Source organism: Theobroma cacao, chromosome 6 (genome assembly GCF_053813885.1).
Source record: "Theobroma cacao isolate CCN51 chromosome 6, ASM5381388v1, whole genome shotgun sequence".
NCBI classification, from domain to species: Eukaryota; Viridiplantae; Streptophyta; class Magnoliopsida; order Malvales; family Malvaceae; genus Theobroma; species Theobroma cacao.
The window spans coordinates 24,571,270-24,593,247 of NC_142644.1; the positions used below are offsets into that span (position 1 = coordinate 24,571,270).

Sequence of the window (21,978 nt, forward strand, 5' to 3'; positions counted from 1 at the left end):
CTGGAGAAAAAGAATTAAAATTGCAAGAATAACAAATTTTATTTCCAATGTTGCTGTCAATGTATTTCATAGTTGATAGTACTGAGCTAAAATTTATAGGCAACTCTTGCAGGCCAAGAATAAATATTTCTATTCCAACCCTACAACTGTGACACATTGCTCCCCAATTACTAATCCAATGAGATACAAGTCATTCTTTTCAAGTCTTGACTAGTGCCTTACATGTATGTTACAAAGAGATCTGTCATATCTCCAATATTTCCTGGCATTGAATTCAAAGATCGAGATCTGGAAACCTATGCAATAAAGTTAACAATGAGCTCCAGTTTCCTGCTATGGAGTGCAGTCTCCAATTGTCATAGGGCCTGCCGAACAAGAATCAGCTTTGGTGCACATACAAACAAGTCTACATCTTTCTTCTCTACACACATCCTTGATCAGTCATGGCTTGAGCAATTGCCAGAAAAGCAGAGATGACTGCTCCATGTAGCAAAGCCCTGTTAAACAATAATGAAGAAAGAGAGTGAATAATAGATCTATAGGAAGTTGGGAAGGACAACATCATTCTACATATTAGGTTCTCAAACAATATATTACCAACCATTATACCTTCCCATGAAGAAGCCTGCCAACCCCATTAGGAAAAGTATAAGGCATGGTCTCTAAATAGCAATAATATAGAATGGTTTTGGTCCAGAGGACAACTGTATAATATGTACAATAGAAATGATTTCAATTATAACAAGAAACAGTCTGACTGCAATTTGGCAAAAGAATATGGCAAGAACACCAGATCAGCAGCACAAAAACACTAGTGTTTTATTCATGATACCTTTCACCAAAGAGAAAAAAAAATGAGGAAAAGCTTTCACCTTGCTTTCTTAATTCTACAATGATAGTGTTAACATACAAAAGCACTTACTCAGGACTTTCTTTTTGATAACCAAAGTCATTTGCTGCTTTGAGAGCTCTATGGAATGTCTGTTTCATTGCTTCCTGCAAGTTGATGCGCAAAGAAAAGAATCCTCTCCAAATTTGGTCATAAGTAGATATAAAATTATTTGTCAAGTTAAATGAGAAGAAATCTGAAGTAAGCTACAATGGTAAACCCAAAAGAAGCCAACTCCAATTCACTAGTATCATACTGAAATAATATTTGCAATTTCAACACTCAAATCACTATAAAAGGTATTTTAGGTTAAATTCACACATTTATCGACAATTGACTATTACCAAGTGAGTTGATCTGCTATATAGTTAGATTCACTGTAGGGTATGTAAAGGCATGGCTTCTACTGAAGCAAACAATGGGTAATGTTGGTCTAGAATAAGTCCAATTTGCAATAGGACGTTGCATAGTAGTAGTACTTCTGGAATAACACACCAATTAACAAAGATACACATATCAATCTTACCTGTAATTTAGATTCAAAATCCTCTGGTGACCAATGCATTACATTACACTCATGGTTTAGTTCAATTTCTCCTGCAACAACCTGTGATGAAGTGCATCATGGAATCAGCAAATAAGGTAAAATTATAAATAGAAAAAATCAATAAAAATTCATGCCAATATGGATGAATAAAGACACATTTTTAATGGTCTTAGCTTATCCATGCACTTCCAAAATATTTGGCCACAATATGCAACATATTTGGCTATTCAGAGATATTCATTGAGACCAGTCCGCAAACTCAGAGGCATTACAAACTTAGCCATAACTCATCATCCTAAATCAGTATATCTGGCATTTACTGTTAAAAGGTGACTCTCCTGTCAAAAGAGAATGGACCAATTTGTCTATTGGAATTTGCTGCCTTTGTTATGAACCTCATAATTTATCTTCAATTTTCTTTTGCATCTTTGAGACAAAATAAATTCATTAGCTATCAAAGTAAGAAATTGATGGCTCTGCGTTCCCCTTTGACAGCATCACATTCCAATACAGCATAATAAGAAGAATCAGATATGAGCACATTATGCTTCTGAAAAATGTATACATTTACCCTCTCAACAATTGAGGTTTTAATCATCCACATATGGATTTGCATATTCTTCTCATATCATTATAGAATATATTTCATGAACATGCCTTTTGTTCAGAAGGAAAATCAATCATATTTTGTATTTGCATGAAAGCTGACGAAACCAAAATATCATAATTAAACCTATTTATGTAATGAAAATTAATTTCATCATGAAGATGGATAAAGTGAAGTTCTCACCCCTCCAGAACCAGCGGCCATGGCAGGAGCAATGAGAACATTAGCTTTTTTCAATACATCAACTGCTTCAGGAGTGCAAGGCATGTTTGAGCCTAGGAATATCACAAGAACATGTAATAATTATTAGCTAATACAATTAAATTATTATTCTTTGGGATGGAAAGATACTAAAATGTTTTGCTCATCATATGACAGACTACTACCTTCTACAAGTATACGACAACCTGAATTAACCAAATTAATGGCATCAGCCTGGTCAATTTCATTTTGAGAACCACAGGGAAATGCAACATCACACCTTTCATTCCAAGGTTTTGCTTCATCATAGTACTTAGACCGAGCATAAGTCTTTGAATAATCTCTGCATACTCAAAATGATAATAGCAGCTCTCAAGAATCACTAAAACAAAAGCAATTACATTAAAGTATGGAAATGACAGTGAAGAAAACACACCTCAAACTTCTTTGTTGAGCTTTGAGATCCCTCAAAAATGATATTTTCATATAATCAAATCCATCCTCATCAACCAAATATCCTTTTGAATCTGTGCCACATATCAGGCAAACACAAGTGACTACAAGAAGTATTCATTAGAAACAGCTGTTTCAAACAATTTTGAATGCTAAGATCTTAACTGCAATGAATGTGCCGCCAAATTTATTTGGTTGCACTGAGGTTCCTATACGTCATATAAGTTCCTAATAATTGCATTTTCATGCTTCATTCCACAGACGGAAAAGTCAAATATAATACAACAAAACCACATCAAACAATCACATCTGAACTATTGTATGTTTAGTGTCCTCTAGATCATTTTCCTAAATCAAGGAAAAGGTTAAAATAAAAAGCAAGTAATCATCTTCCTTGCCAATCAGGGTTGGCAGGGTTCGATTCTTGTGGGGAGCACTCCGGGAGTAAAATCCTGAATGCAACAAGTGGAAGCAACAGAGTGTGCCATTAAGATCACCAGGACGGGATTAGGTCCTGGTAAAACTTAGAGATACCTTTGACCGTATTACCAAACAGGAAATAAAAAAAAAAGCAGGTGATGAGCTAAATATGAAGCAATGTAAAAAGAACTTGAAAAAAAAAAAAAAAAAGAGAGAGCCATGAAAAATAAACTTGAATACCATTGCAAGGCACTTTTCTGATGCAAAATAGGATGGCTAAGATCCTTCATGCACAATAGAAAAATGGAAATGATAAGCACCAGCTTACCATGATTAATACAATTGCAAACAAGAAATAGACCAACTAATATCCTTAACTCAATACATCAATTTATGGTGCAAGTGCAACTGTCAGTAAAAGGCAAAATGAATAAAAGGAGCAAAAGGCAAATTAGAATGTTTTCTGCAAGAGAGCTCATTTGACCTCAGTACTAGCATTTTTCAGAAATTAGTCAAATCTGCAGAGTGACTAAATCTTCTAAGCCAGAACGATAAATGAAACCAAAGGAATTCTGTAACAATAATTACATAACAAGTGCAAAGCAACATTACAAGTAATGTATTTTCTGACGTACCCAATGTGGAATTGAGATTACCTGATACTGTAATGGGAAGAGCACCAACGGCAACAAGCTTTTCCAGAACATGCATTGCGATCTTTCCAAAACCGCTTACAACACATCTGAAGGAAGATTCAAGGGAAAATATATTCATGTGAACAATTTAGTGAACAACTAACAGTAGTCACTGGACTTCAAAATTGTGATAAATCTACTTTTTTGGTATATCAAGTGACTAACAGGTCTTTCAAAAGAAAAAAAGACCATGACCTATTCACCAGAGAAAATTCCACATTTTCATATTTGCAAAAATCAGGGAAAAAATTACTAAGAACTACAACTTATACACAAGGCAACAATATGCTTTCTGAGTCTAGCTAGTAATGAGTGTCAAAAGTTGCAGGCAAGTAACCTCAGTCCTTTGATATCTTTATTCATCTCTGCAAGAATGAGCTGGGAGAAGAAAACCTACAGAAGCATGGGAACTTTATCAAATTCCAAGCTATCAGAAAAAGATGTACACATGGAAACAACCGCACCCACTATAAAGAGAAACATTGTAACAATGTAGTAGACTAAGAATCTTTCATGGACGCAAAGGTGCAAAGTCAGTCTTCCATACATTCACCTCGCTATTTACGACCTACCTACACTCAAGTAGTATTGAGTAGAGATGGGATATTAGTTACCAGCCCATAAGCAGTCGCTTCAGTCCGAAGGCTAGAACCTGACCAAAATATCCTTGGCCCTGTAAAACTTCCCTGCAAAAGAAAGGAATAAAATGAAGACATAAAGATCACCTTTCAATTTCATTCTACATTGAATTTGTTGACAGGTGCTTGGTAGAGGTTTTTTGGAAGGAATTATTGTATTTTGTATCAGTGTCTGATTATCAAGGCCCAATATAATGCTTTGTATATTTGTGATAACTTCCTGTTTTAGGGTTAACATATATATATATACCTTACATAAGGAATTATTCCTTTGTAAATTTCTCTTATTTGATTTCTAACCTTTTTTTCCTAATAAAGTGGGAAGTCTTGCTAAGAATTTTTCTTTCCAGAAACGTTGTTGATTATCAGATCGTTGCATTACTCTTGTCATTAAAATATCTTTGTACCATTTGAAATCTGTTAATTTTTTGCATTTTAAATTTGATAATAATTCTGAGTTGCTGTCTTTGAGATGAGAAGGATCTCCTATAAAATGTTTTGATATTGAGAAGACGAGGGTTGCAACAGTATACTATATTTCTCTTCCTAGTTCATCTAGGATATTGTTACCTTCGTTGTCCTTTTTTGTGGCTTTTAATATCTCTTGTTGTTGATTTGTGGTAAGATAATTATCCCACCAGCCTCTTAGTTGTCCAGTAAATCCAGCAACCAAAAGATTTACATATATTATATATATATATAGGTGGCTGTAAATAATAATTCATAAAATAGAGAATGAAAATTCCCTCTGGGTTTCTCCTCTCAACATGGTATCAGAGCTTCTACTAACTAAAGCAGCTATATTTTTTGTTGCTCGACGGTAAGGGAATCTTGTTTGCTACCCTGGACAGTCACCAGAAGCCTTGTGTGACTGGGTATTTAGAACGGAGTTTGTGTGTTTTTTCCTGCAGTGTTTCAAAGCATGGCTGATGGGAAGAAAACAGCTGCTAAAAATAAGGTTGGTTTGATTGGTGAGAATCCTTCATTACAAATCAGTCCTGCAAAGCTAGATGAAACTAATTATCTTGCGTGGTCAAGATCTTGTCTATTGTTCATCCAAGCTAGAGGTCTGCAAGGACATGTTACTGGGGATAAACAAAACCAGAGGTCACTAGTCCCACCTACAACAAGTGGCAATCTGAATACTCTCTTGTCATGTCATGGCTCGTTAATTCCATGCAATCTCAAATTGCCCGAGGTTATCTGTTACTAAATACTGCTCTAAGATTTGGAATGCAGCATCTCAAACCTATTCTCAAGTGGGCAATGATGCACAGATTTATGAATTGTGGAATAAGGTGCATGAGTTGCTCACTACTTTGCTAAATTGAGTGGTTTATGGCAGGAACTCGACTATTACCAAGATTTCCAAGCAGCATGTTCTAAAGATGCAGCAAAATTCTAGAAATTAGTGGAAAAAGAGCGCATATATGATTTTCTTGCTGGTTTAAACATGGAATATGATCAAATACAGATTCAAGTACTTGGTAAGGAGCCTTTTCTTTTTTTAAGGCAAACGTATTCATACATGCAGCAAGAAGAAAGTCGAAGAAGTCCCATGATACACAGTTTCAGTAGACAAGGCAGGGTTAGTTGCCAATTCCTTTCGTGAGCAGCTGACAGTCAGTAACCAGGGTCGTCAAACAAAGATCATTTACACTGTGATTATTGTGGGAAGCCAAGGCATACTAAGGAGATTTGTTGGAAGATGCATGCTCGACCAACTAGGGGGTTGTGGAGGTAAACAGATGGGCTCAACAAGACCACAAGCAAACCTATCTGAAATAGTAGAAATACTTAGAGAAACAACTAATTCTGGGAGTCTTTCCGATGAAGAAGTACAAACCCTAGGGCGTCTTTTGTCTTATCTTGATTCTCAATCAACCACAGTTGCTTCCTTCAATTTTGTCAAAACAGGTACTACTTTTTCTTGCCAATCTTGATACTCATAATGATTATTGGGCTATAGATTCTGGAGCAAATAAACATATGACAAGCTCTTCCAATAAATTCTCAACTTATTCTCCATGTTTAGACAATGATAAAGTCCACATAGCGGATGGATCTTTAGTCTCTATATCTGGAACAGGTTCTGTTAAATGCACTCCCACCATTTATCTATCTGCAGTCCTTCATGTTCCTAGTTTTCCTATTAACCTTTTATCTGATAGTTCAATTACAAAAGCACTTGATTGCAAAATTGAAGTCTTCCCTACTCATTTTGTTTTTTAGGATTTGAAAACAAGGAGAACGACTGGTATTGGTAGACTGCAAGATGGCTTGTATCTCCTAGAGGAAGGTTGCAGTACCTTGATTCCTAGTATAACCCGAGCCCTATTAAGAGAATCTATGAATGTTAACCAAGAAATAATCTAATGGCATAAACGATTAGCACACCCATCTTTTTCTGTTTCAAAAAGAATATATCCTAGTTTGTTTAAACAATGCAAGTTGGATTTATTATTTTGTGATGCTTGTGAATTTGCTAAACACACCAGACATTCTTATCCTTCAATTAATAGTAAGAGTTCAGTTCCTTTTATGACTATTCACTCTTATGTAAGGGGACCTATTCGAATAGTTTCTCTATCCGGTTACAGATGGTTTGTTACCTTTATCGATTGTTGTACTAGCTTAACTTGGGTGTATTTGATGAAAGCAAAAAATGAGGTTTTTTCTTGTTTTCAACTATTTCACAAAATGATTTATACACAATTTGATGCCAAGGTTAAGATTATGAGAACCGACAATGTTACATAATACATGGATGGTGAGTTTAGTGCATAGCTAGATTCCATGAGTTTAGTGCATTAGCTAGATTCCAATGGGATATTACACCAAACTAGCTGTGGGGACACTAGTGCACAAATTGGAGTGGTTGAAAGGAAGAACAAGCATTTATTAGAAGTGGCTCGACCTCTCATGTTTACTATGAATGTTCCAAAGGTTTACTAGGGCGATGCAGTACTTTCAGCCGCATACCTTATTAACAGAATGACCCTAAAAACACTTAATTTTGAGAGTCCTTTAGAAGTTCTACAAGGTAGTAATTCATATACTGTTCCTCCAAAAATTTTTGGATGTGTGTTTTGTTCACAAGAGTGTAGGTAAGTTAGAACCTAGAGCCCTTAAATGTGTGTTTGTTGGCTACGTTGCAACTCAAAAGGGATATAAGTGTTATCATGGTTAAATTATATCATTTGTCCCTGTACTCTACAAAAAAAATGAATTCAATCCTGATATAATAATTTGTGTAAATTAGGCCCTTATACTTTGTGAATTTGTTGATTACAGTCCCTAAGTCTTAACACTGTTAAATTTAACCGCTAAGTATGTTGATGTGGCGTTGACCTTGTGTTGATGTGACATGGTCATGTTGATGTGGCACAATGTTGATATTGCACAAAACTGACATGACATAATGCTAACATGCCCACATGAATTTTTAAAAAATAACAAAAGCATCCTAACCCTAAATTAGATGAGATTTACAAACAAACAAACAAAGATAATTAGCAAACGCACCCTCACATGAATTTATCTTCTCCCAAGGGAACCACCCTATTTTTTTTTTAACCCAAGTGAAGAAAAAATAAAATTAAAAAGGAAAAAATTTTGAAAATAATAAAGAGTAAAAAAAGAAAAAACAAGAAAAAATATTTATATTGAAAAAACTATTTTACATTCAATTGGTTATTAAAGGTTTTCTTGCAACAATCTAAAAAGCTAGTTTTAGTTTGTAGAACAAAACAAAAGCCAGCAATGAAAAATACCCAAAAGAAAACTAAAGTGAAATATGTTTGCAATTTGTCAAAAATTGACAAGAATCGGGAGGATTTACAAGAGAACTAATTATGCCCAATCAGCCTTGCACCATTTAGAACCCAAAAACATATTAACAAAACCTTACAAAATCTCCATTTCGTCTTTGCTGTTTTGTCCACCAAAATTTCTCAACTTGTTCAAAACACTTAAAAAATTACGTTCAATGAGAATTAAGATTCATAACAAGGCCAAAATCATGATCATACCTTTCTTAAATTTCAATTATTCAATTCTAAAACCATTTGTTTCTCCTTTTCTTGATTCTCCCTCTTGGGTTGTTAATTTTCTTTCTTTGTAAATCTCATTTAGTTTAGGGTTAGGGTGCTTTTAGTTACTTTCTTTTTAAATTCATGTGGACACGTAAGCATCATGCCATGTCAGCATTGTGCCATATTAACATTTTTCCCACATCAACATAGTCAACACCACGTTAGCATACTTGACGGTTAAATTTAACGGTGCTAGATTTAAGGACTGTAATTAACAAATTCACAATATAAAGACCCAATTTATACAAATTATTGTATAGAGACTAAATCCATTTTTTTTATAAAGTACAAGGACTAATCGTATAATTTAACATGTTATCATCCACCCTCAAGAAAGTACTTTGTGAGTATGGATGCTACCTTTAAGGAGTCTAAGCCTTACTTTTATACACCTCAATCACCTCTTCAAGGGGAGGATAAGGAGGAAGAGGTGGTGGTGATAACACCTACCCCTACATAGATTCTGTCAAAATCCTAGTGATGACAAGGAACAACCTAAAACTAGGCAATTGGATAGACCAGATTTGAAAACCTACACATGGCGAGACAAGACAAATAAAGCCATCAAGCATGTCATACCTGGTCAAGCGTAATCTTTGAGTTTAGTCTCTAATGTGGTGAGTCTCCTTAACTTTTGATTGTCCTAATTCTAATTCCATTGCTAATGATCTTGATGTTCCTATTACTATCAGAAAAGGAGTCAAAGCTCGTACTAAACATCCTATTTCTAGCTCTATTTCCTATGATTCTTTGTCTCCTTCCTATTGAGCTTTTTCAGTGTCTATTTCTTCCATTTCTATTCCGCAAGGTTGGCAACAAGCATATCATGATCCAGAATGGAAAGAGGCAATGGTTGAAGAGGTTAAGGCTCTGGCAAAAAATGAGACTTTGGAACTTGTTACTTCGCCATTGGGAAAGAAACCAATTGGATGCCAATGGGTGTTTACAGTGAAACATATGGCAAATGGTTTAGTTGAAAGGTACAAAGCTAGATTTGAGGCAAAGGGCTTCACCCACACCTATGGGGTGAACTATCAAGATACTTTTGCTCCTATTGCAAAAATGAATACTATCAGAATCACGTTATCATCTGCAACTAACCTTGATTGGGACCTACAACAGTTTGATGTCAAGAATGCCTTTCTACATGGAGACTTGGAGGAAGAGTTGTATATGAAAATTCCTCCAGGATTTGATGATAAGAAGACTAAAAGGAAGGTTTGTAGATTAAAAAAGGCAGTTTATGGTTTGAAGCAGTCACCCAAGGCATGGTTCAATAGGCTCAATAAGGCCATCATCTCATTTGGATATCATCAAAGCAATGCTGATCATACCTTGTTTATTAAACACGGTAGTGACAAGATCACATCACTTATTGTTTATGTTGATGATATAGTTGCAACTGGGGATGATAAGGAGGAGATTGCCCGACTTAGAAAACTTTTAGCTCCAGCGTTTGAGATTAAGGATTTGGGTAAGTTGTGATATTTCCTTGGATTAGAGGTTGCTGGATCAGATAAGGGAATCTTTACTTCTCAAAGGAAATATATTTTGGATCTCCTTGAAGAAACCGGTATCTTGGGATGTAAACCTGCAGACTCTTCTATTGAAGCTAATCACAAATTACAAGCAAGACTTGGTTGATTTAGACCGATATCAGAGGTTGGTTGGGAGATTAATTTACCTCTCACGCACCAGACCAGACATAGCCTATGCCGTAAGTTTGGTAAGTCAATATATGCTTGAACCTCGGGATTCTCGTCTAGGGGCTGTTTTCTAGGGGAGAGCACCGGTAGGTTGCAACAGTGCAACCGACCGAAACCAAAGCCGACGGTCACAGTCAGCTCGGTTATTCAGTGCTGATTTGAGCGATCGGCTTTAACCGACGATTTTAATGCTTCACAATTCGGTCACCGGCAACATTGCCTCCCCACCCAAGCCGACCGAAAAACCAAGGGCAGGGGTGAAATTTCATTTTTAGCCTCTTTAATCCCTTTTTGTCTTCTTTCTCTTCCCCGATTGTTGTATACAGTCATCAAATCAACCCCCTTTTTTCCCTTTGAAACCGTGAAAACCTTCTTGGCTTCTTCCTTGGTCCTCATCAGTTGCCGTCGTCGACCCCTTGCTGCCGTTGCCGTCCTCCTCGCCAGTCACTGGTCGTCTCTTGCAGTTGCTGTCATGTACTCATCTTCCCTTTGTTCAAGCCTCAAGGTATACACAACATTGAAGAACTTGAGTAGTTGACAGATTGTGCTTGCTCTGTGAATAATGAAATTCAAATTTTTTGTATTTTCATGGGTTTTGTGATTTGTGGGACTTTTGTTGTGATTTTTTTTCTTTTGTTATATGAATTGTGAGCAATGGAACATCTTATTTTGTGATTTGTGGGAAAGCAGAAAGCTGGTCTTCTTCCCTGTCCCAGATGTGCTCTAGCATCCAGCAGTCCAACTTATTTTGTTATTCAGTTATTTGATTCTTGTCTCATGTTTGTACTCTAATTTGCACGTGGGTTTAAACTTTCATGAATCATATTGCAAATTTATTTGTGCACCGAATATTTCATTTTTTAATTAAAAATAATAATAAGTTGTTTATTTTCTTTATTAAATTTTTTTGGCATTAACACTTACAACATGAATATTAGAGAAAATTGAACCTGATTTTTAGATAAAAAATATACATTTTTTATTTCTTTATGTAGAGAAATATAAAGTTAAGATTTAGAAATTAATTTGGATTTTATATTATTATTCCATTTTAAACTCTTTAACTAATTATTATTTTTTTATTTTATTAATTAGATCATAAATAATAAAAAATTTTATTCATGTCTAAGTCTCTATATAATTCTTAACATGCTATCATTGACCAAATTTAATTCATAATATACTATCATTGGCCAAATTGATGCTTGCATTGATATTTTTTTTCTCCATGAAAATTTGATTTATTTGCAAGTTCCTAAAAGCATTAATCAATAAATCATAGAAATGTTTAGGTTTTGACAAATAAATTCATGTCACACCCTCATTAAGTTAGTTCTATGTGTCCAAAAATTAACGTGTATAAGAGTCAAATTTTTTTTCTAATTAATATGACCCAAAAATCACATGCTCAACCTCTTATAAGATATAATGGAAAGGAGACATGAGTCATATAAAGGGCACATCAATCAAAGAACAAATTAAAGATATTAATCCAAATACAAAAAAAGGGATATCAACCAATACACTTCTCCATTAAAGTATGACAAATTAGAAAATGACATGGTTTGGGTTAGAACTTAGAAAGAGATTTTTAATCTTCATAATTAATACTTACAATATTAATGTTAATAATGAAATATACATTTTTTCAATATTCTTTTTACTTGTTTTTTTGTTTATGTATGGTACTTTTAATCTATTCTTCTTCTTCACTTTGGCATACCAAATTTACTTATATGTTGATTTTTTTTTTTTTATAGATGTCAAAGAGGAGAATATAAATTTCACAACTAATGACTCAACATCTACACCTCAAGTTTAAGCAAGTGCTACTAAAGGCAATGCAAGAAGTGAAGCAGTAAGCTCTAAACCGCAAAAGCAAAAGGAACCATCAAAGATGTCATCGCTTGTGTGGGATCACTTCACAAAATTTGTTGATGACAAAGGTAACCATAAGGCTAGATGTAGTCATTGTGATTAGGTTTTTTGTGTCAATACAAAAAAAAAAAATGGAACATCTTTGAATAATGATGTTAAAGTTTGTCCGAAGTTGAAAATACTCCGTGCTAGTGAGGAGAGTAATCAAATGGAATTAGTTTTTTCATCAGGAGGAGATGGGTCTTTGGGTAGTTGGAAGTTTGATCAGGATGCAATTAGGAGGAGTTTAACTAAAATGATCATAATAGATGAGTTGCCTTTTAAATTTGTGAAAGCAGAAGGGTATAGGTAACACATGAAGGAAGCATGTCCTAGATTTCATATACCATCACAATAGATCGTTGCCAGGGATTGTTTCAAGGTATATGCTGATGAAAAAACTCATATGAGAAAATTTTTGAGATCATGTCCTGGTAGAATATGTCTCACCACAGACACATGGACTTCAGTACAAAAAATTAATTACTTGCGTCTGACTGCTCATTTTATTGATAAAGATTGGAAGTTGTAAAAAATGATTTTGAACTTTTATCCCATTACTAGTCACAAAGGTCAGGCTATTAGGAAGGCAATTGATAGATGTTTGGTTATTTGGGGGATTCAAAAGATTTTTTCAATTACTGTTGATAATGCTAGTTCCAATGATGTTGCAATAAGACATTTGAAAAAAAAATTTAATGTTGCTGGAACTAGTATTTTATGAGGTAAATTTTTTCATATGAGATGCGTTACACATATTGTTAATCTTATTGTGACTGATGGGTTAAAAAAATATCAATGACTCAATTGCTCGTGTTAGATCAGCAGTGAGATATATTAAACAATCTCCTTCTAGATAAACCAAGTATAAGGAGTGTGCTACTAGTGCAAGAATAAATAGTGAGTGTTTATTGAGTTTGGATGTGTGCACCAGATGGAATTCTACTTTTTTTATGTTAAATATAGCTGTGAAATTTGAGAGGGCTTTTGCATCATTTGAGTATTATGATAGTAGTTACAGAAGTGAACTAGTGAGAAATGGAGATGAGGTGCCTAATGATAACAATTGGGCAACTGTTAAGAGAATTTCTCTTTTCTTGAAAGAGTTTTATGATATGACTGTGAATGTTTCAAGTACATCTTATGTCACTGCCAATTCTTTTCTTGATTCTATTTCTGATGTGTATGGCACTTTGATTGAATGGCAAGAAAGTGATGATGTTGATTTGAAGTCTATGGCAATGAAAATGAAAGCTAAATTTGATAAGTATTGAGGGAATGTGGAAAAAATGAATTTGGTGTTGTACATTGCCTCAATTCTTGATCCGAGAAAAAAACTTGCGTATGTTGAATTTACTTTGCAAGATATGTATTCAAGTGTCCCAGATGTCAATAAGACAAGTCACCGATGGTGAGAGTGGGCATGGTAGTGCTATTGTTTCGAGTGGTAAGGACCCAATAACTACTAAAAAAAGATTGGGTGCTTTTAAAAGGTATCGGTTAAACAATGGCTTAGAAGAGTAGAAATCGGAATTGGATAAATATTTATCTGAGCAGTTGGATGCTGATGCTTGCGAGAATACCGACTTTGATGCTCTCATGTGGTGGAAACTCAATCAATATAGGTTTTGTATACCTGCTACTATTGCTCGTGATGTATTGGCAGTTCCCATATCAACAGTTGCTTCAGAATTCGCTTTTAGTACCGATTGACGTGTGGTTGATGCATATAGGAGTTTTTTGACTCCTAAGATCATGCAAACACTTATTTGTGCTCAAGATTGGCTAAATGGAAAAGCACGTGGTGATTCAGAGCAGCTTGAGGATAATTTGGACGAGCTCGGTAAACTTGATTTCAGTAATTATTTTTGTTTCTTTAGTTCTTTGTTTAATTTACCATAATATAGTATCATTTTTTCTCAATTTATTTCTTTAGTTCTTTGTTTAATTTACCATAATATAGTATCATTTTTTCTCAATTTATTTCTTTAGTTCTTTGTTTAAAGATTTTACCATATTTGTTATTTTATTTTTTAGATTTAACAAAGATCACGTTAGAGCCCATACGTGAGACTGATGCTGGGTCTGACACTGACTCTAACTCTAACTCTGAGCAACGTGTTATTCTTATTGACTATTTTCATTTTTCAGGTAATATTATCCATAAGTGTTATGCATATTTACATTTATAATTTATTTAGATTATCTTAACACAATCATTTATACTAATTATTTTATATTTTAATATTTTTAGGAACATGTTTTAGAAAATTGCTGCATTGGAGTTAAAGGTCCAAGCCTTCGAGGTCCATCAAATCTATATTTTGAATTTTAGTAATTTATGTTGTCTCACTTTTGGTTGTGTAACTTCTAACTTGATGAATTTGTAGTATGTACAATTTATTAATTTATGTTGTATTTCTCGAATTTAAATTAATTGCATTCCATATTATGTACAATTTATGAAAATCTTTTTCCCTTATCTTGTCCATTTTATTTAATATTCTCGTTAGCCAATTTAATATATGATATTTATTGCTTCTTTTAAAAAAATAAGTTATTGATTTGGTGTTGTGTAAAATATCTTTCTTTTGCTTGTGCGAAATTCCATCTGACTTAATATTACAAATATGAAATATCCTGCTTTTTGCTGCAGCAAGAATGCATTTTTGCTACAGCGAATATCTTTCTGACTAAAGTTAAATTAACAGAAAGTTTCTCGCTGCAGCAAACTTGAATTCTTGCTGCAGCGAGAAACTTTCTGTTAATTCTGCCTTGTTTCTCGCTGCAGCGAACTTGCGTTCTCGCTACAGCGAGAAACTTTCTGACTTGCCAATGTAGTCAAGTCCATCCACCCTCCAACCGATCGAAACCGAAGTCAGTTTCGGTTTATCGGTTTTCCCTTACAGCCGGTCAGTCTAGGTCGGTCATAAGGAACTTCGGTTTCTGTCGGTTTTGGTTTCTACCGAAACAGAAACCGACCGATGCTCACCCCTACTGTTTTCCACATTTTAAGATGCCTGAAATCTACACTTGGAAAAGGACTGCTCTTCTCTAAGCATGGTCACCTAAAGTTAGAAGCTTTTACAGATGCAGATTGGGCTAGATCTCCTGATGATAGGAGGTCAACATCTGCTTATTGCACATTTGTAGGTAAAAATTTAGTTTCTTGGAGGAGCAAAAGACAGAATGTGGTACCATGATCAAGTGCAGAAGCAGAATATAGAGCTATGCCATAGGGTGTTTGTGAATTGCTATGATTGCAGAAAGTAATGGAAGAATTGCGATTGTAAGAAGGGAAATGTCTATCCTTATTCTGTGATAACAAGGCTGCTATTAGTACAGCTCACAATCCGGTTCAACATGATCAAACAAAACATATAGAGATTGACCAGCATTTCATAAAAGAAAAAATAACAGATGGTTTTTTGAATGTTTCTCATGTGACCTCAGAAAAACAACTAGCTGATTTGTTTACTAAGGGACATAGCAGCAGATCATTTCATACTTTAATTTGCAAGTTGGGCATGTGTGACATCTATACACCAACTTGAGGGGGAGTGTTGACAGGTGTTTGGTCGAGGTTTTTTGCGAGGAATTATTGTATTTTGTATTAGTGTCTGATTATCATGGCCAAATATTGTGGCCTAATATCATGTTTTATATATTTGTGATAACTTCCTGTCTTAGGGTTGTTTTGGGGTTAACATGTATATGTATATAGGTGGCTCTAAATAATAAGTCATATAACAGAGAATAAAAATACCCTCTGGGTTTCTCCTCTCAACAGAATTCTTACAGAATAACTTAAAACTTCCATTCCTCTAACAACTCGTAGAAGTAATATAAGGAATTGTTATAATTGTTAAAATCCTTAAATGACATATAGGCTGCAATGTCTACAAACACAAAAGCAAGTCTTGAATTCTGCCAGGAATACATAGTATCAGAAAGTCATTTTAAAATATCAATATGCACACAGACAATTTTGTTTCTAAAATTACACATCCATCTGCAAACACAAACAGATGTGTTTAGGTGTCAGAAAAGGAAACTTTCAAAAATACAAAACGCACACACAATATGTGGGTTGGCTAAAATGTTAGTTTACCCGCTTAGGTCTCATAATTTTTTTATACAATATTCAAGTTTACTAGTCTTTCTGATTCTGTGCAAATCTCTGAAGACCAAAGGACAATGTGCAAAACTTGACAGCTTTACATGCAAGGAGCACTCCAGAAAACAAAATAAATTCATCTTTTTTCCTAAACTTGTGGTAATCCAATAGGTATGAAGAATTTCAACCTCCAAAGCACCCATTACTCTTAGTCGCAGCAACATGTACCATAGAAAACACAAAAAATACAAGAGAAAGGAGAAAAGAGGGTAAGGACTTTAAAACAATTCAAGCAATCATTCAATATTCAAGAAATTAAAATATGCAATCATGAACTTATTAGCCCATAGCAAGTACTAAAGAATACTAAATTAGAAGTCAAGTGTTCAAACTACCTGAAAATGGCCAGCTAGACGTCTGTATTGTCCAAAGAGGTATCCCATTTCTCGAATACCAACTCCCATTTCTTCTGATGGAAGGTCCTGAAAATATACAAAAGAAAATCAGATATGCAGGGCTACACATTAAGAAGAGCATATTCAAGCATATAAGAGCAGGCGTCTCCATTACTTACCTTGTCAGGACCAAAATAACGATATATCTCATTCATGAAACTTTGACAAAACCGCATGATCTGCCAGCGTGGGTTTCATAAACAACTGTAAGAGGAATTGCTAGAGTTTCTAAGAAGGTTCTTATGAAGGAGATTAATAAAATATGAAAAAGGATCTAACCTCATTATCACTTTTCCCTTTAGGATCAAAATCACTTCCACCTGCGGCACCTCCTAGTTTGTAGGGTGATAAAGCATTCTTTAATGTCTGCAAAGAGGTAAAATGACAAATTTTCACTTATTAGAAGATATTCAAAAGCCAAACGAAGTTTTCGTTACCCATTTATTTTTGCTACCATTATGAACAAGTAGTTATTTTTATTAGCAATCATACAGATTTTTCTGTTTTCTATTTATCTTCTGCCAACACATAAGAAACTGGCTTATCCAACAACTATGGAGCTTCCATAAGCACCAAATACGTAGGATGCACTTAAAAGGAAAGGTAAAGCTTGAGAAAACTTGCTATCTGGACAATGAGATATAGAATAAGTAAATTAACATGAAATGGAAAGTTCAGAAAGAACCTGTTCAAAACCAAGAAATTTGGCAATACTTAAGTTCATTGTTGGATGAAATCGAATACCACCCCTACATGGACCCAGTGCCTGGCTAAATTGTACCCTGAAGCCTCGATTGACATGTGTTTCACCTCTATCATCCACCCATGGAACTCGAAAAACAATCATACGCTCAGGTTCTAGCAAGCGCTCCATAATGCTGACATAACTGAAGTAAAATGCAGCAAGATGAGATCTGTAGTACATTTGACTGAGTACTCTTTACTTCAGATATGAATAGCAAATCAGATATTTTGGCACAACTCACTGGGAATTTTTTGCAATCACTCTCTCTAAAGCATGAACAGCTTCTTGTACAGATTGTATGAACTCAGCCTCATGGGGATCCCTTTTCAGTGCAGCTTCAATGATTGATCCAGCCGTTTTGGACATAAGAGCTTCAATTGAGGAAAAGTTTTCGAAGGTATAGCAGAAATGAATACAAAGGTTAGATTTTAATCCTTTTTCAAGGGTGGAAAGAAAACAAAAACTATCGTTTGCAATAGTCAGTGTGGGACAAAATATGCATGCTAGCATCAAATAATCAAGAAATCACTCAAAATGAAATTTTATCCCAGGGCTATTCAGTTCAGAAAAACATAAGGATGAGTTAAAACCTCCAGTCCTTCATTCTGACAAGTTCCATTGCTACGGATGCAATAATTTTATCATGCTTTACGCTGCAGTTAAAAAGAATAAATAATTGTGCAATCCTTTAAAAGCCTATAGCTATAACCTATTGTAATGCTAAGAGTAAGTATGTTCTATGTCAGAACACAGTGTTTAACTCTCTCATGACAAACCATTTTTCTGTCACTTATTCAAGAGTTTTAATCATGCACCATCAGAAGCTTGAGAAAAAGTACAAATTATCTGATTGAACTCCCATTCATACTTTATGTTTAAGGATTCAAAACACCTCTAGCTTTAGAATTCTAATGAAGGTCATTGATAGCTAGTTGTCCAGATGACATACTAAAGCAGCTCATTCAATGGTATATTGCATTAATCAGAGATTTAGCGTGAAATGTACTTTGATAGAATGATTTAATTTCCCTACACTAGATAATTGCAAAAGACTGCAATCTACCACCTTGTAATTAATTAATAATAATATTAATAGTTAATGCTTCTGCACAACAAGATAATAAACAAGTTTAAGGCTTTTGCATAAGTTAGTTAAAAATAGCAAAATCTAATGGCTTATGATGAACATAGTTCACATCATTCTAATCCACATACCAAATATGCCAGATTAAGCTGACTAACCTTTTACAAAAATGGGTTTATCAACAACAATCTTATCCTTCGAGGCCATTTGGAGACGGAGAGCCTCTTTGTGAAGCAAACTGTTGTTGTGCTCTTCCAATGCACTCATCTGCATATTTCTACTACCTTCATTCCCATAAGGATTCCTTCTATGCTTTCTACCATATTCTTTACAAACAGAGCAGAATATCCTTGCTGTTCCTTCCTTCACATCAACATACGCCCACTTGTAAGTATCAGCCCATTCCTCTCTCCATCTTTTCACAACCTTCTTCTTCCTTTTTGGAGTTTGTGACTTTGACGTATCTTGATCATCATTTGGAAGTTGAGAGACCATTGCCATCTGCTTATTTTCATCCTGCTCTTCTGCAGAAGGTTCTCGTGGTGGGCCACCAATGAGAGAAGGAGTGTTGGCAAATGAAGGGTCATCGTCCCCAGGTCCAATCTCCAAATCAATCTCCTCACCAAGATCCCTGACCAGATGCCTCTGTGCCTGAATCAAGTTCATATCATCCATCGTAGAATTCATCCCTAATCCACCACCTGGTAGCAACATTCAGCATGACAATCTTACACAACACCCTAAAGAGCTAGGTTTCCTGTCAACATAGAGGCGCCACATATTTGAGAAAAAGTGTTCAACATATTAATCAGCATAAGGATCAAACTGATTATAGAGAAATAAACGTTAGGGTTTCTCCCCCAACTAAATGAAACTAAGATATTCCGATCATCACTTACATAACATAAGAAGACTTACATCATGTTTGGACGTTTGAAGACAAAAGAGGGTTGAGTTAACCAGTGGAAAAGTGAAGAGGACAGAGTAGAGGAAGCTAGTCTCCTGAACCTCATTTGAGAGTGGACTGGAGAGTTGAGTATGGTAAAGTAATGAGTTTATGTATTACTACCACTGTACTCTGATTTAAAATCACTATTAACATAAATTTCAAAAGATAAAAATGAGTTCTCAAGTTGAAATCATTAAAATGAAATGCACTAATCCAAAATCCTCCCAACTTGAGGAAATATCAAAAGGAGGTTTTGAGGGGATGTGGTTTACCTCCAAAGCTCTCGCCCCTCTCCCTCCATTGAAAAAAAAAAAAAAACCCTCACAACTGTATTAGAGTAATGCTTTTACTCTCTTTCACTCTACTCTCTTCTCCTCCCCCTCCTTCCAAACACACTGTAATTGCATCAATTGCTTCAAGTCAACATTTTGTTGAATTCCAGACAACACAATGCATAAGATTCAAAATTAAACCTTTTCTACTGCCTACATTTTATTAGGATGGTTTGATAAGAGATGACTGTAGATAATCACATGAAATAAGCTATGATGAATTTCAATCACAAAGATAAGAGCATAAGCATAGTGAAGCAGTCATTAACTCAAAGCAGCTATATGCTTCAAGCTAACAATAATTCAGGGTAGAAAAATATGGTCAACTTGCCACACAAAGAAATCAACTCATTGTACATATTCTGGCATCACTTACTTTCCAATCTATTTCAGAATCTTCCAAGCTGCCAGTAAACAACCCTTCGGCTTGTCCAAGGAAAGGCTAAGCAAAGTCTGGCAGTAAATTCAATTCCCAGAAACCACAACTTCTTTACTTCTAAATGTGGTCAGTAACCTAATAGAAGTCAAAATACAAACACTTCAAAATTGAAAATTGAATCCAATCCCGAAGAAAAAAGTCAGTGAATTACAATATTATTCACAACCCACGAGTTCACATATAAAAAATCAATAACCCCTGAACTAAAAGAGTGATAAATTCAAAATTTTCAACATACCCAGAAGCTAGTTTGGAAGTTTAAGGAATACCCAGAAGCTGAAATCAAGAGAAAAAGACGAAGTACCTTGGAAATTCTGCATAACGGTAACAACTATGAAGAGCCAATGAGCCAAAATTTACAGCCCCCTTCAAAAACTGGTTCTTTTTCTTCTCTTTTTTTTCCAGAGTCGTCCTTTTCGTAATCTCTTAACAATTTCTTGCTAATATACAAAAACTGATAGTGAGATCGTGCTCTTCTTGATGATTCTTCAGTGATAATTTTATTCTCAGTACATGACTACATCTGATTAAGGACTAAACTAAAAGAACTAATAATATTTGAGATTCTTGTAAATATAGATAACGGGAGGACAAAGAAAAAAAAAACAAAGAACTACGCAGACGAAGAGGATAGAGGGGAAAATTTTCCCCTTCATTTTATTTATTTAATGCTATTAGTAGGCGTAGTATTATTTTTTTTAATTGAAACTAACTGCTTCTGACGTTGTTTTACTTTTTTGTGTGTGAAATTGGGTAAATATGGCATTTTACTTTTCATACCAGTCCAATTTCCAAATTAATTCCTATCACTTTCACTGAAAATGAAATTCACCTCTCTTACTTTCTATTGGATTCAATTGAGTCCTCTTGCCTTTCCAGCAAATTAGTTATAGTAGTAATTTTTTTGTGTGTCTATGTATTGATGAATTTGTAATTTACATTAATTGAACCCTATCAGGTAAATATATAAAAATAAACATTTAAGTTTAACAATTAATTTATGGGCAAAAAAATGTAAATCTGAACTTCAGTAACAATATATTTATGTTCTAAGATTCTGAGTTTTGAAGAAGGTAACTGTTTTAGAAGATAAATATGACACCATGGGTACACTCATGGATGTCTCCAAGCTATCATAGAAACGTAGATCTGCAAACTCCAATGCTTTTTCCTTCTGAGTCCCATACGGAAGAGAGTGCTAGGAGTTTCCAACATTCACATTAGCTAGAGGGATAGCTGCAGGTTTCTTGCTAGTTGCTAGCTGCTTGTGTCACGCCATGTGCCTCGTAGAGGAAGTAGGTAAGCTGTTTCCCAAAATATCACAGCAGGCAAGTAGGGGAGTTTTTGGGTGGCTTATAAGCGGAAACGTTGCACAACCTATAAAGTTAGTTTTTTTAAGAGAGAGAGGATAATGATCTTGTGACAAAGTGATATCAAAACAAATTTAACTTTAATTCAATTTCATATTAAGTACTTCTCAAGAAAGATAAATCGTCAAATTGATCGAGTGAGAATATCACACTTTACATTTATAAAAAAATGTACGTAGAATACTTTCAAAAATCTCACATCACATTTTATCAAATTAACTTTTTGGAAAGAGGGTAATGACCCATGACACTTGAACCAGCCACTGGTGTTGTTATACCTCTGACAGCAGTGAACACTAGAATGAAGCATTCTCTATTTA

At 34.8% G+C, this 21,978-nt stretch overlaps 1 protein-coding gene across 4 annotated transcripts; it reads right to left on the minus strand.

The window, feature by feature from the left end:
• Positions 1-20: 20 nt before the first annotated feature.
• On the minus strand, positions 21-20,928 carry LOC18596099 (Amino acid dehydrogenase family protein). Of its 4 annotated transcripts, XM_018123490.2 has the most exons (18): positions 20,593-20,928; positions 20,226-20,363; positions 19,487-19,592; positions 18,727-19,325; positions 17,726-17,855; positions 17,425-17,626; positions 17,019-17,105; positions 16,859-16,918; positions 16,680-16,766; positions 4,427-4,498; positions 4,150-4,205; positions 3,774-3,859; positions 2,681-2,771; positions 2,430-2,587; positions 2,227-2,318; positions 1,416-1,496; positions 923-996; positions 21-497 (listed from the first exon to the last, which is right to left on the minus strand). In XM_018123490.2, exons 4-18 carry the CDS (start codon positions 19,280-19,282, stop codon positions 422-424), a joined length of 1,908 nt encoding a protein of 635 aa, XP_017978979.1. In that variant the 5' UTR covers positions 19,283-19,325; positions 19,487-19,592; positions 20,226-20,363; positions 20,593-20,928; the 3' UTR covers positions 21-421. The 4 variants fall into 4 exon arrangements, with proteins under 4 accessions (XP_017978979.1, XP_007024426.1, XP_088663502.1 ...); XM_007024364.3 differs by lacking the exon at positions 19,487-19,592; XM_088807376.1 differs by lacking the exons at positions 19,487-19,592; positions 20,226-20,363.
• Between the last annotated feature and the right edge of the window lie 1,050 nt (positions 20,929-21,978).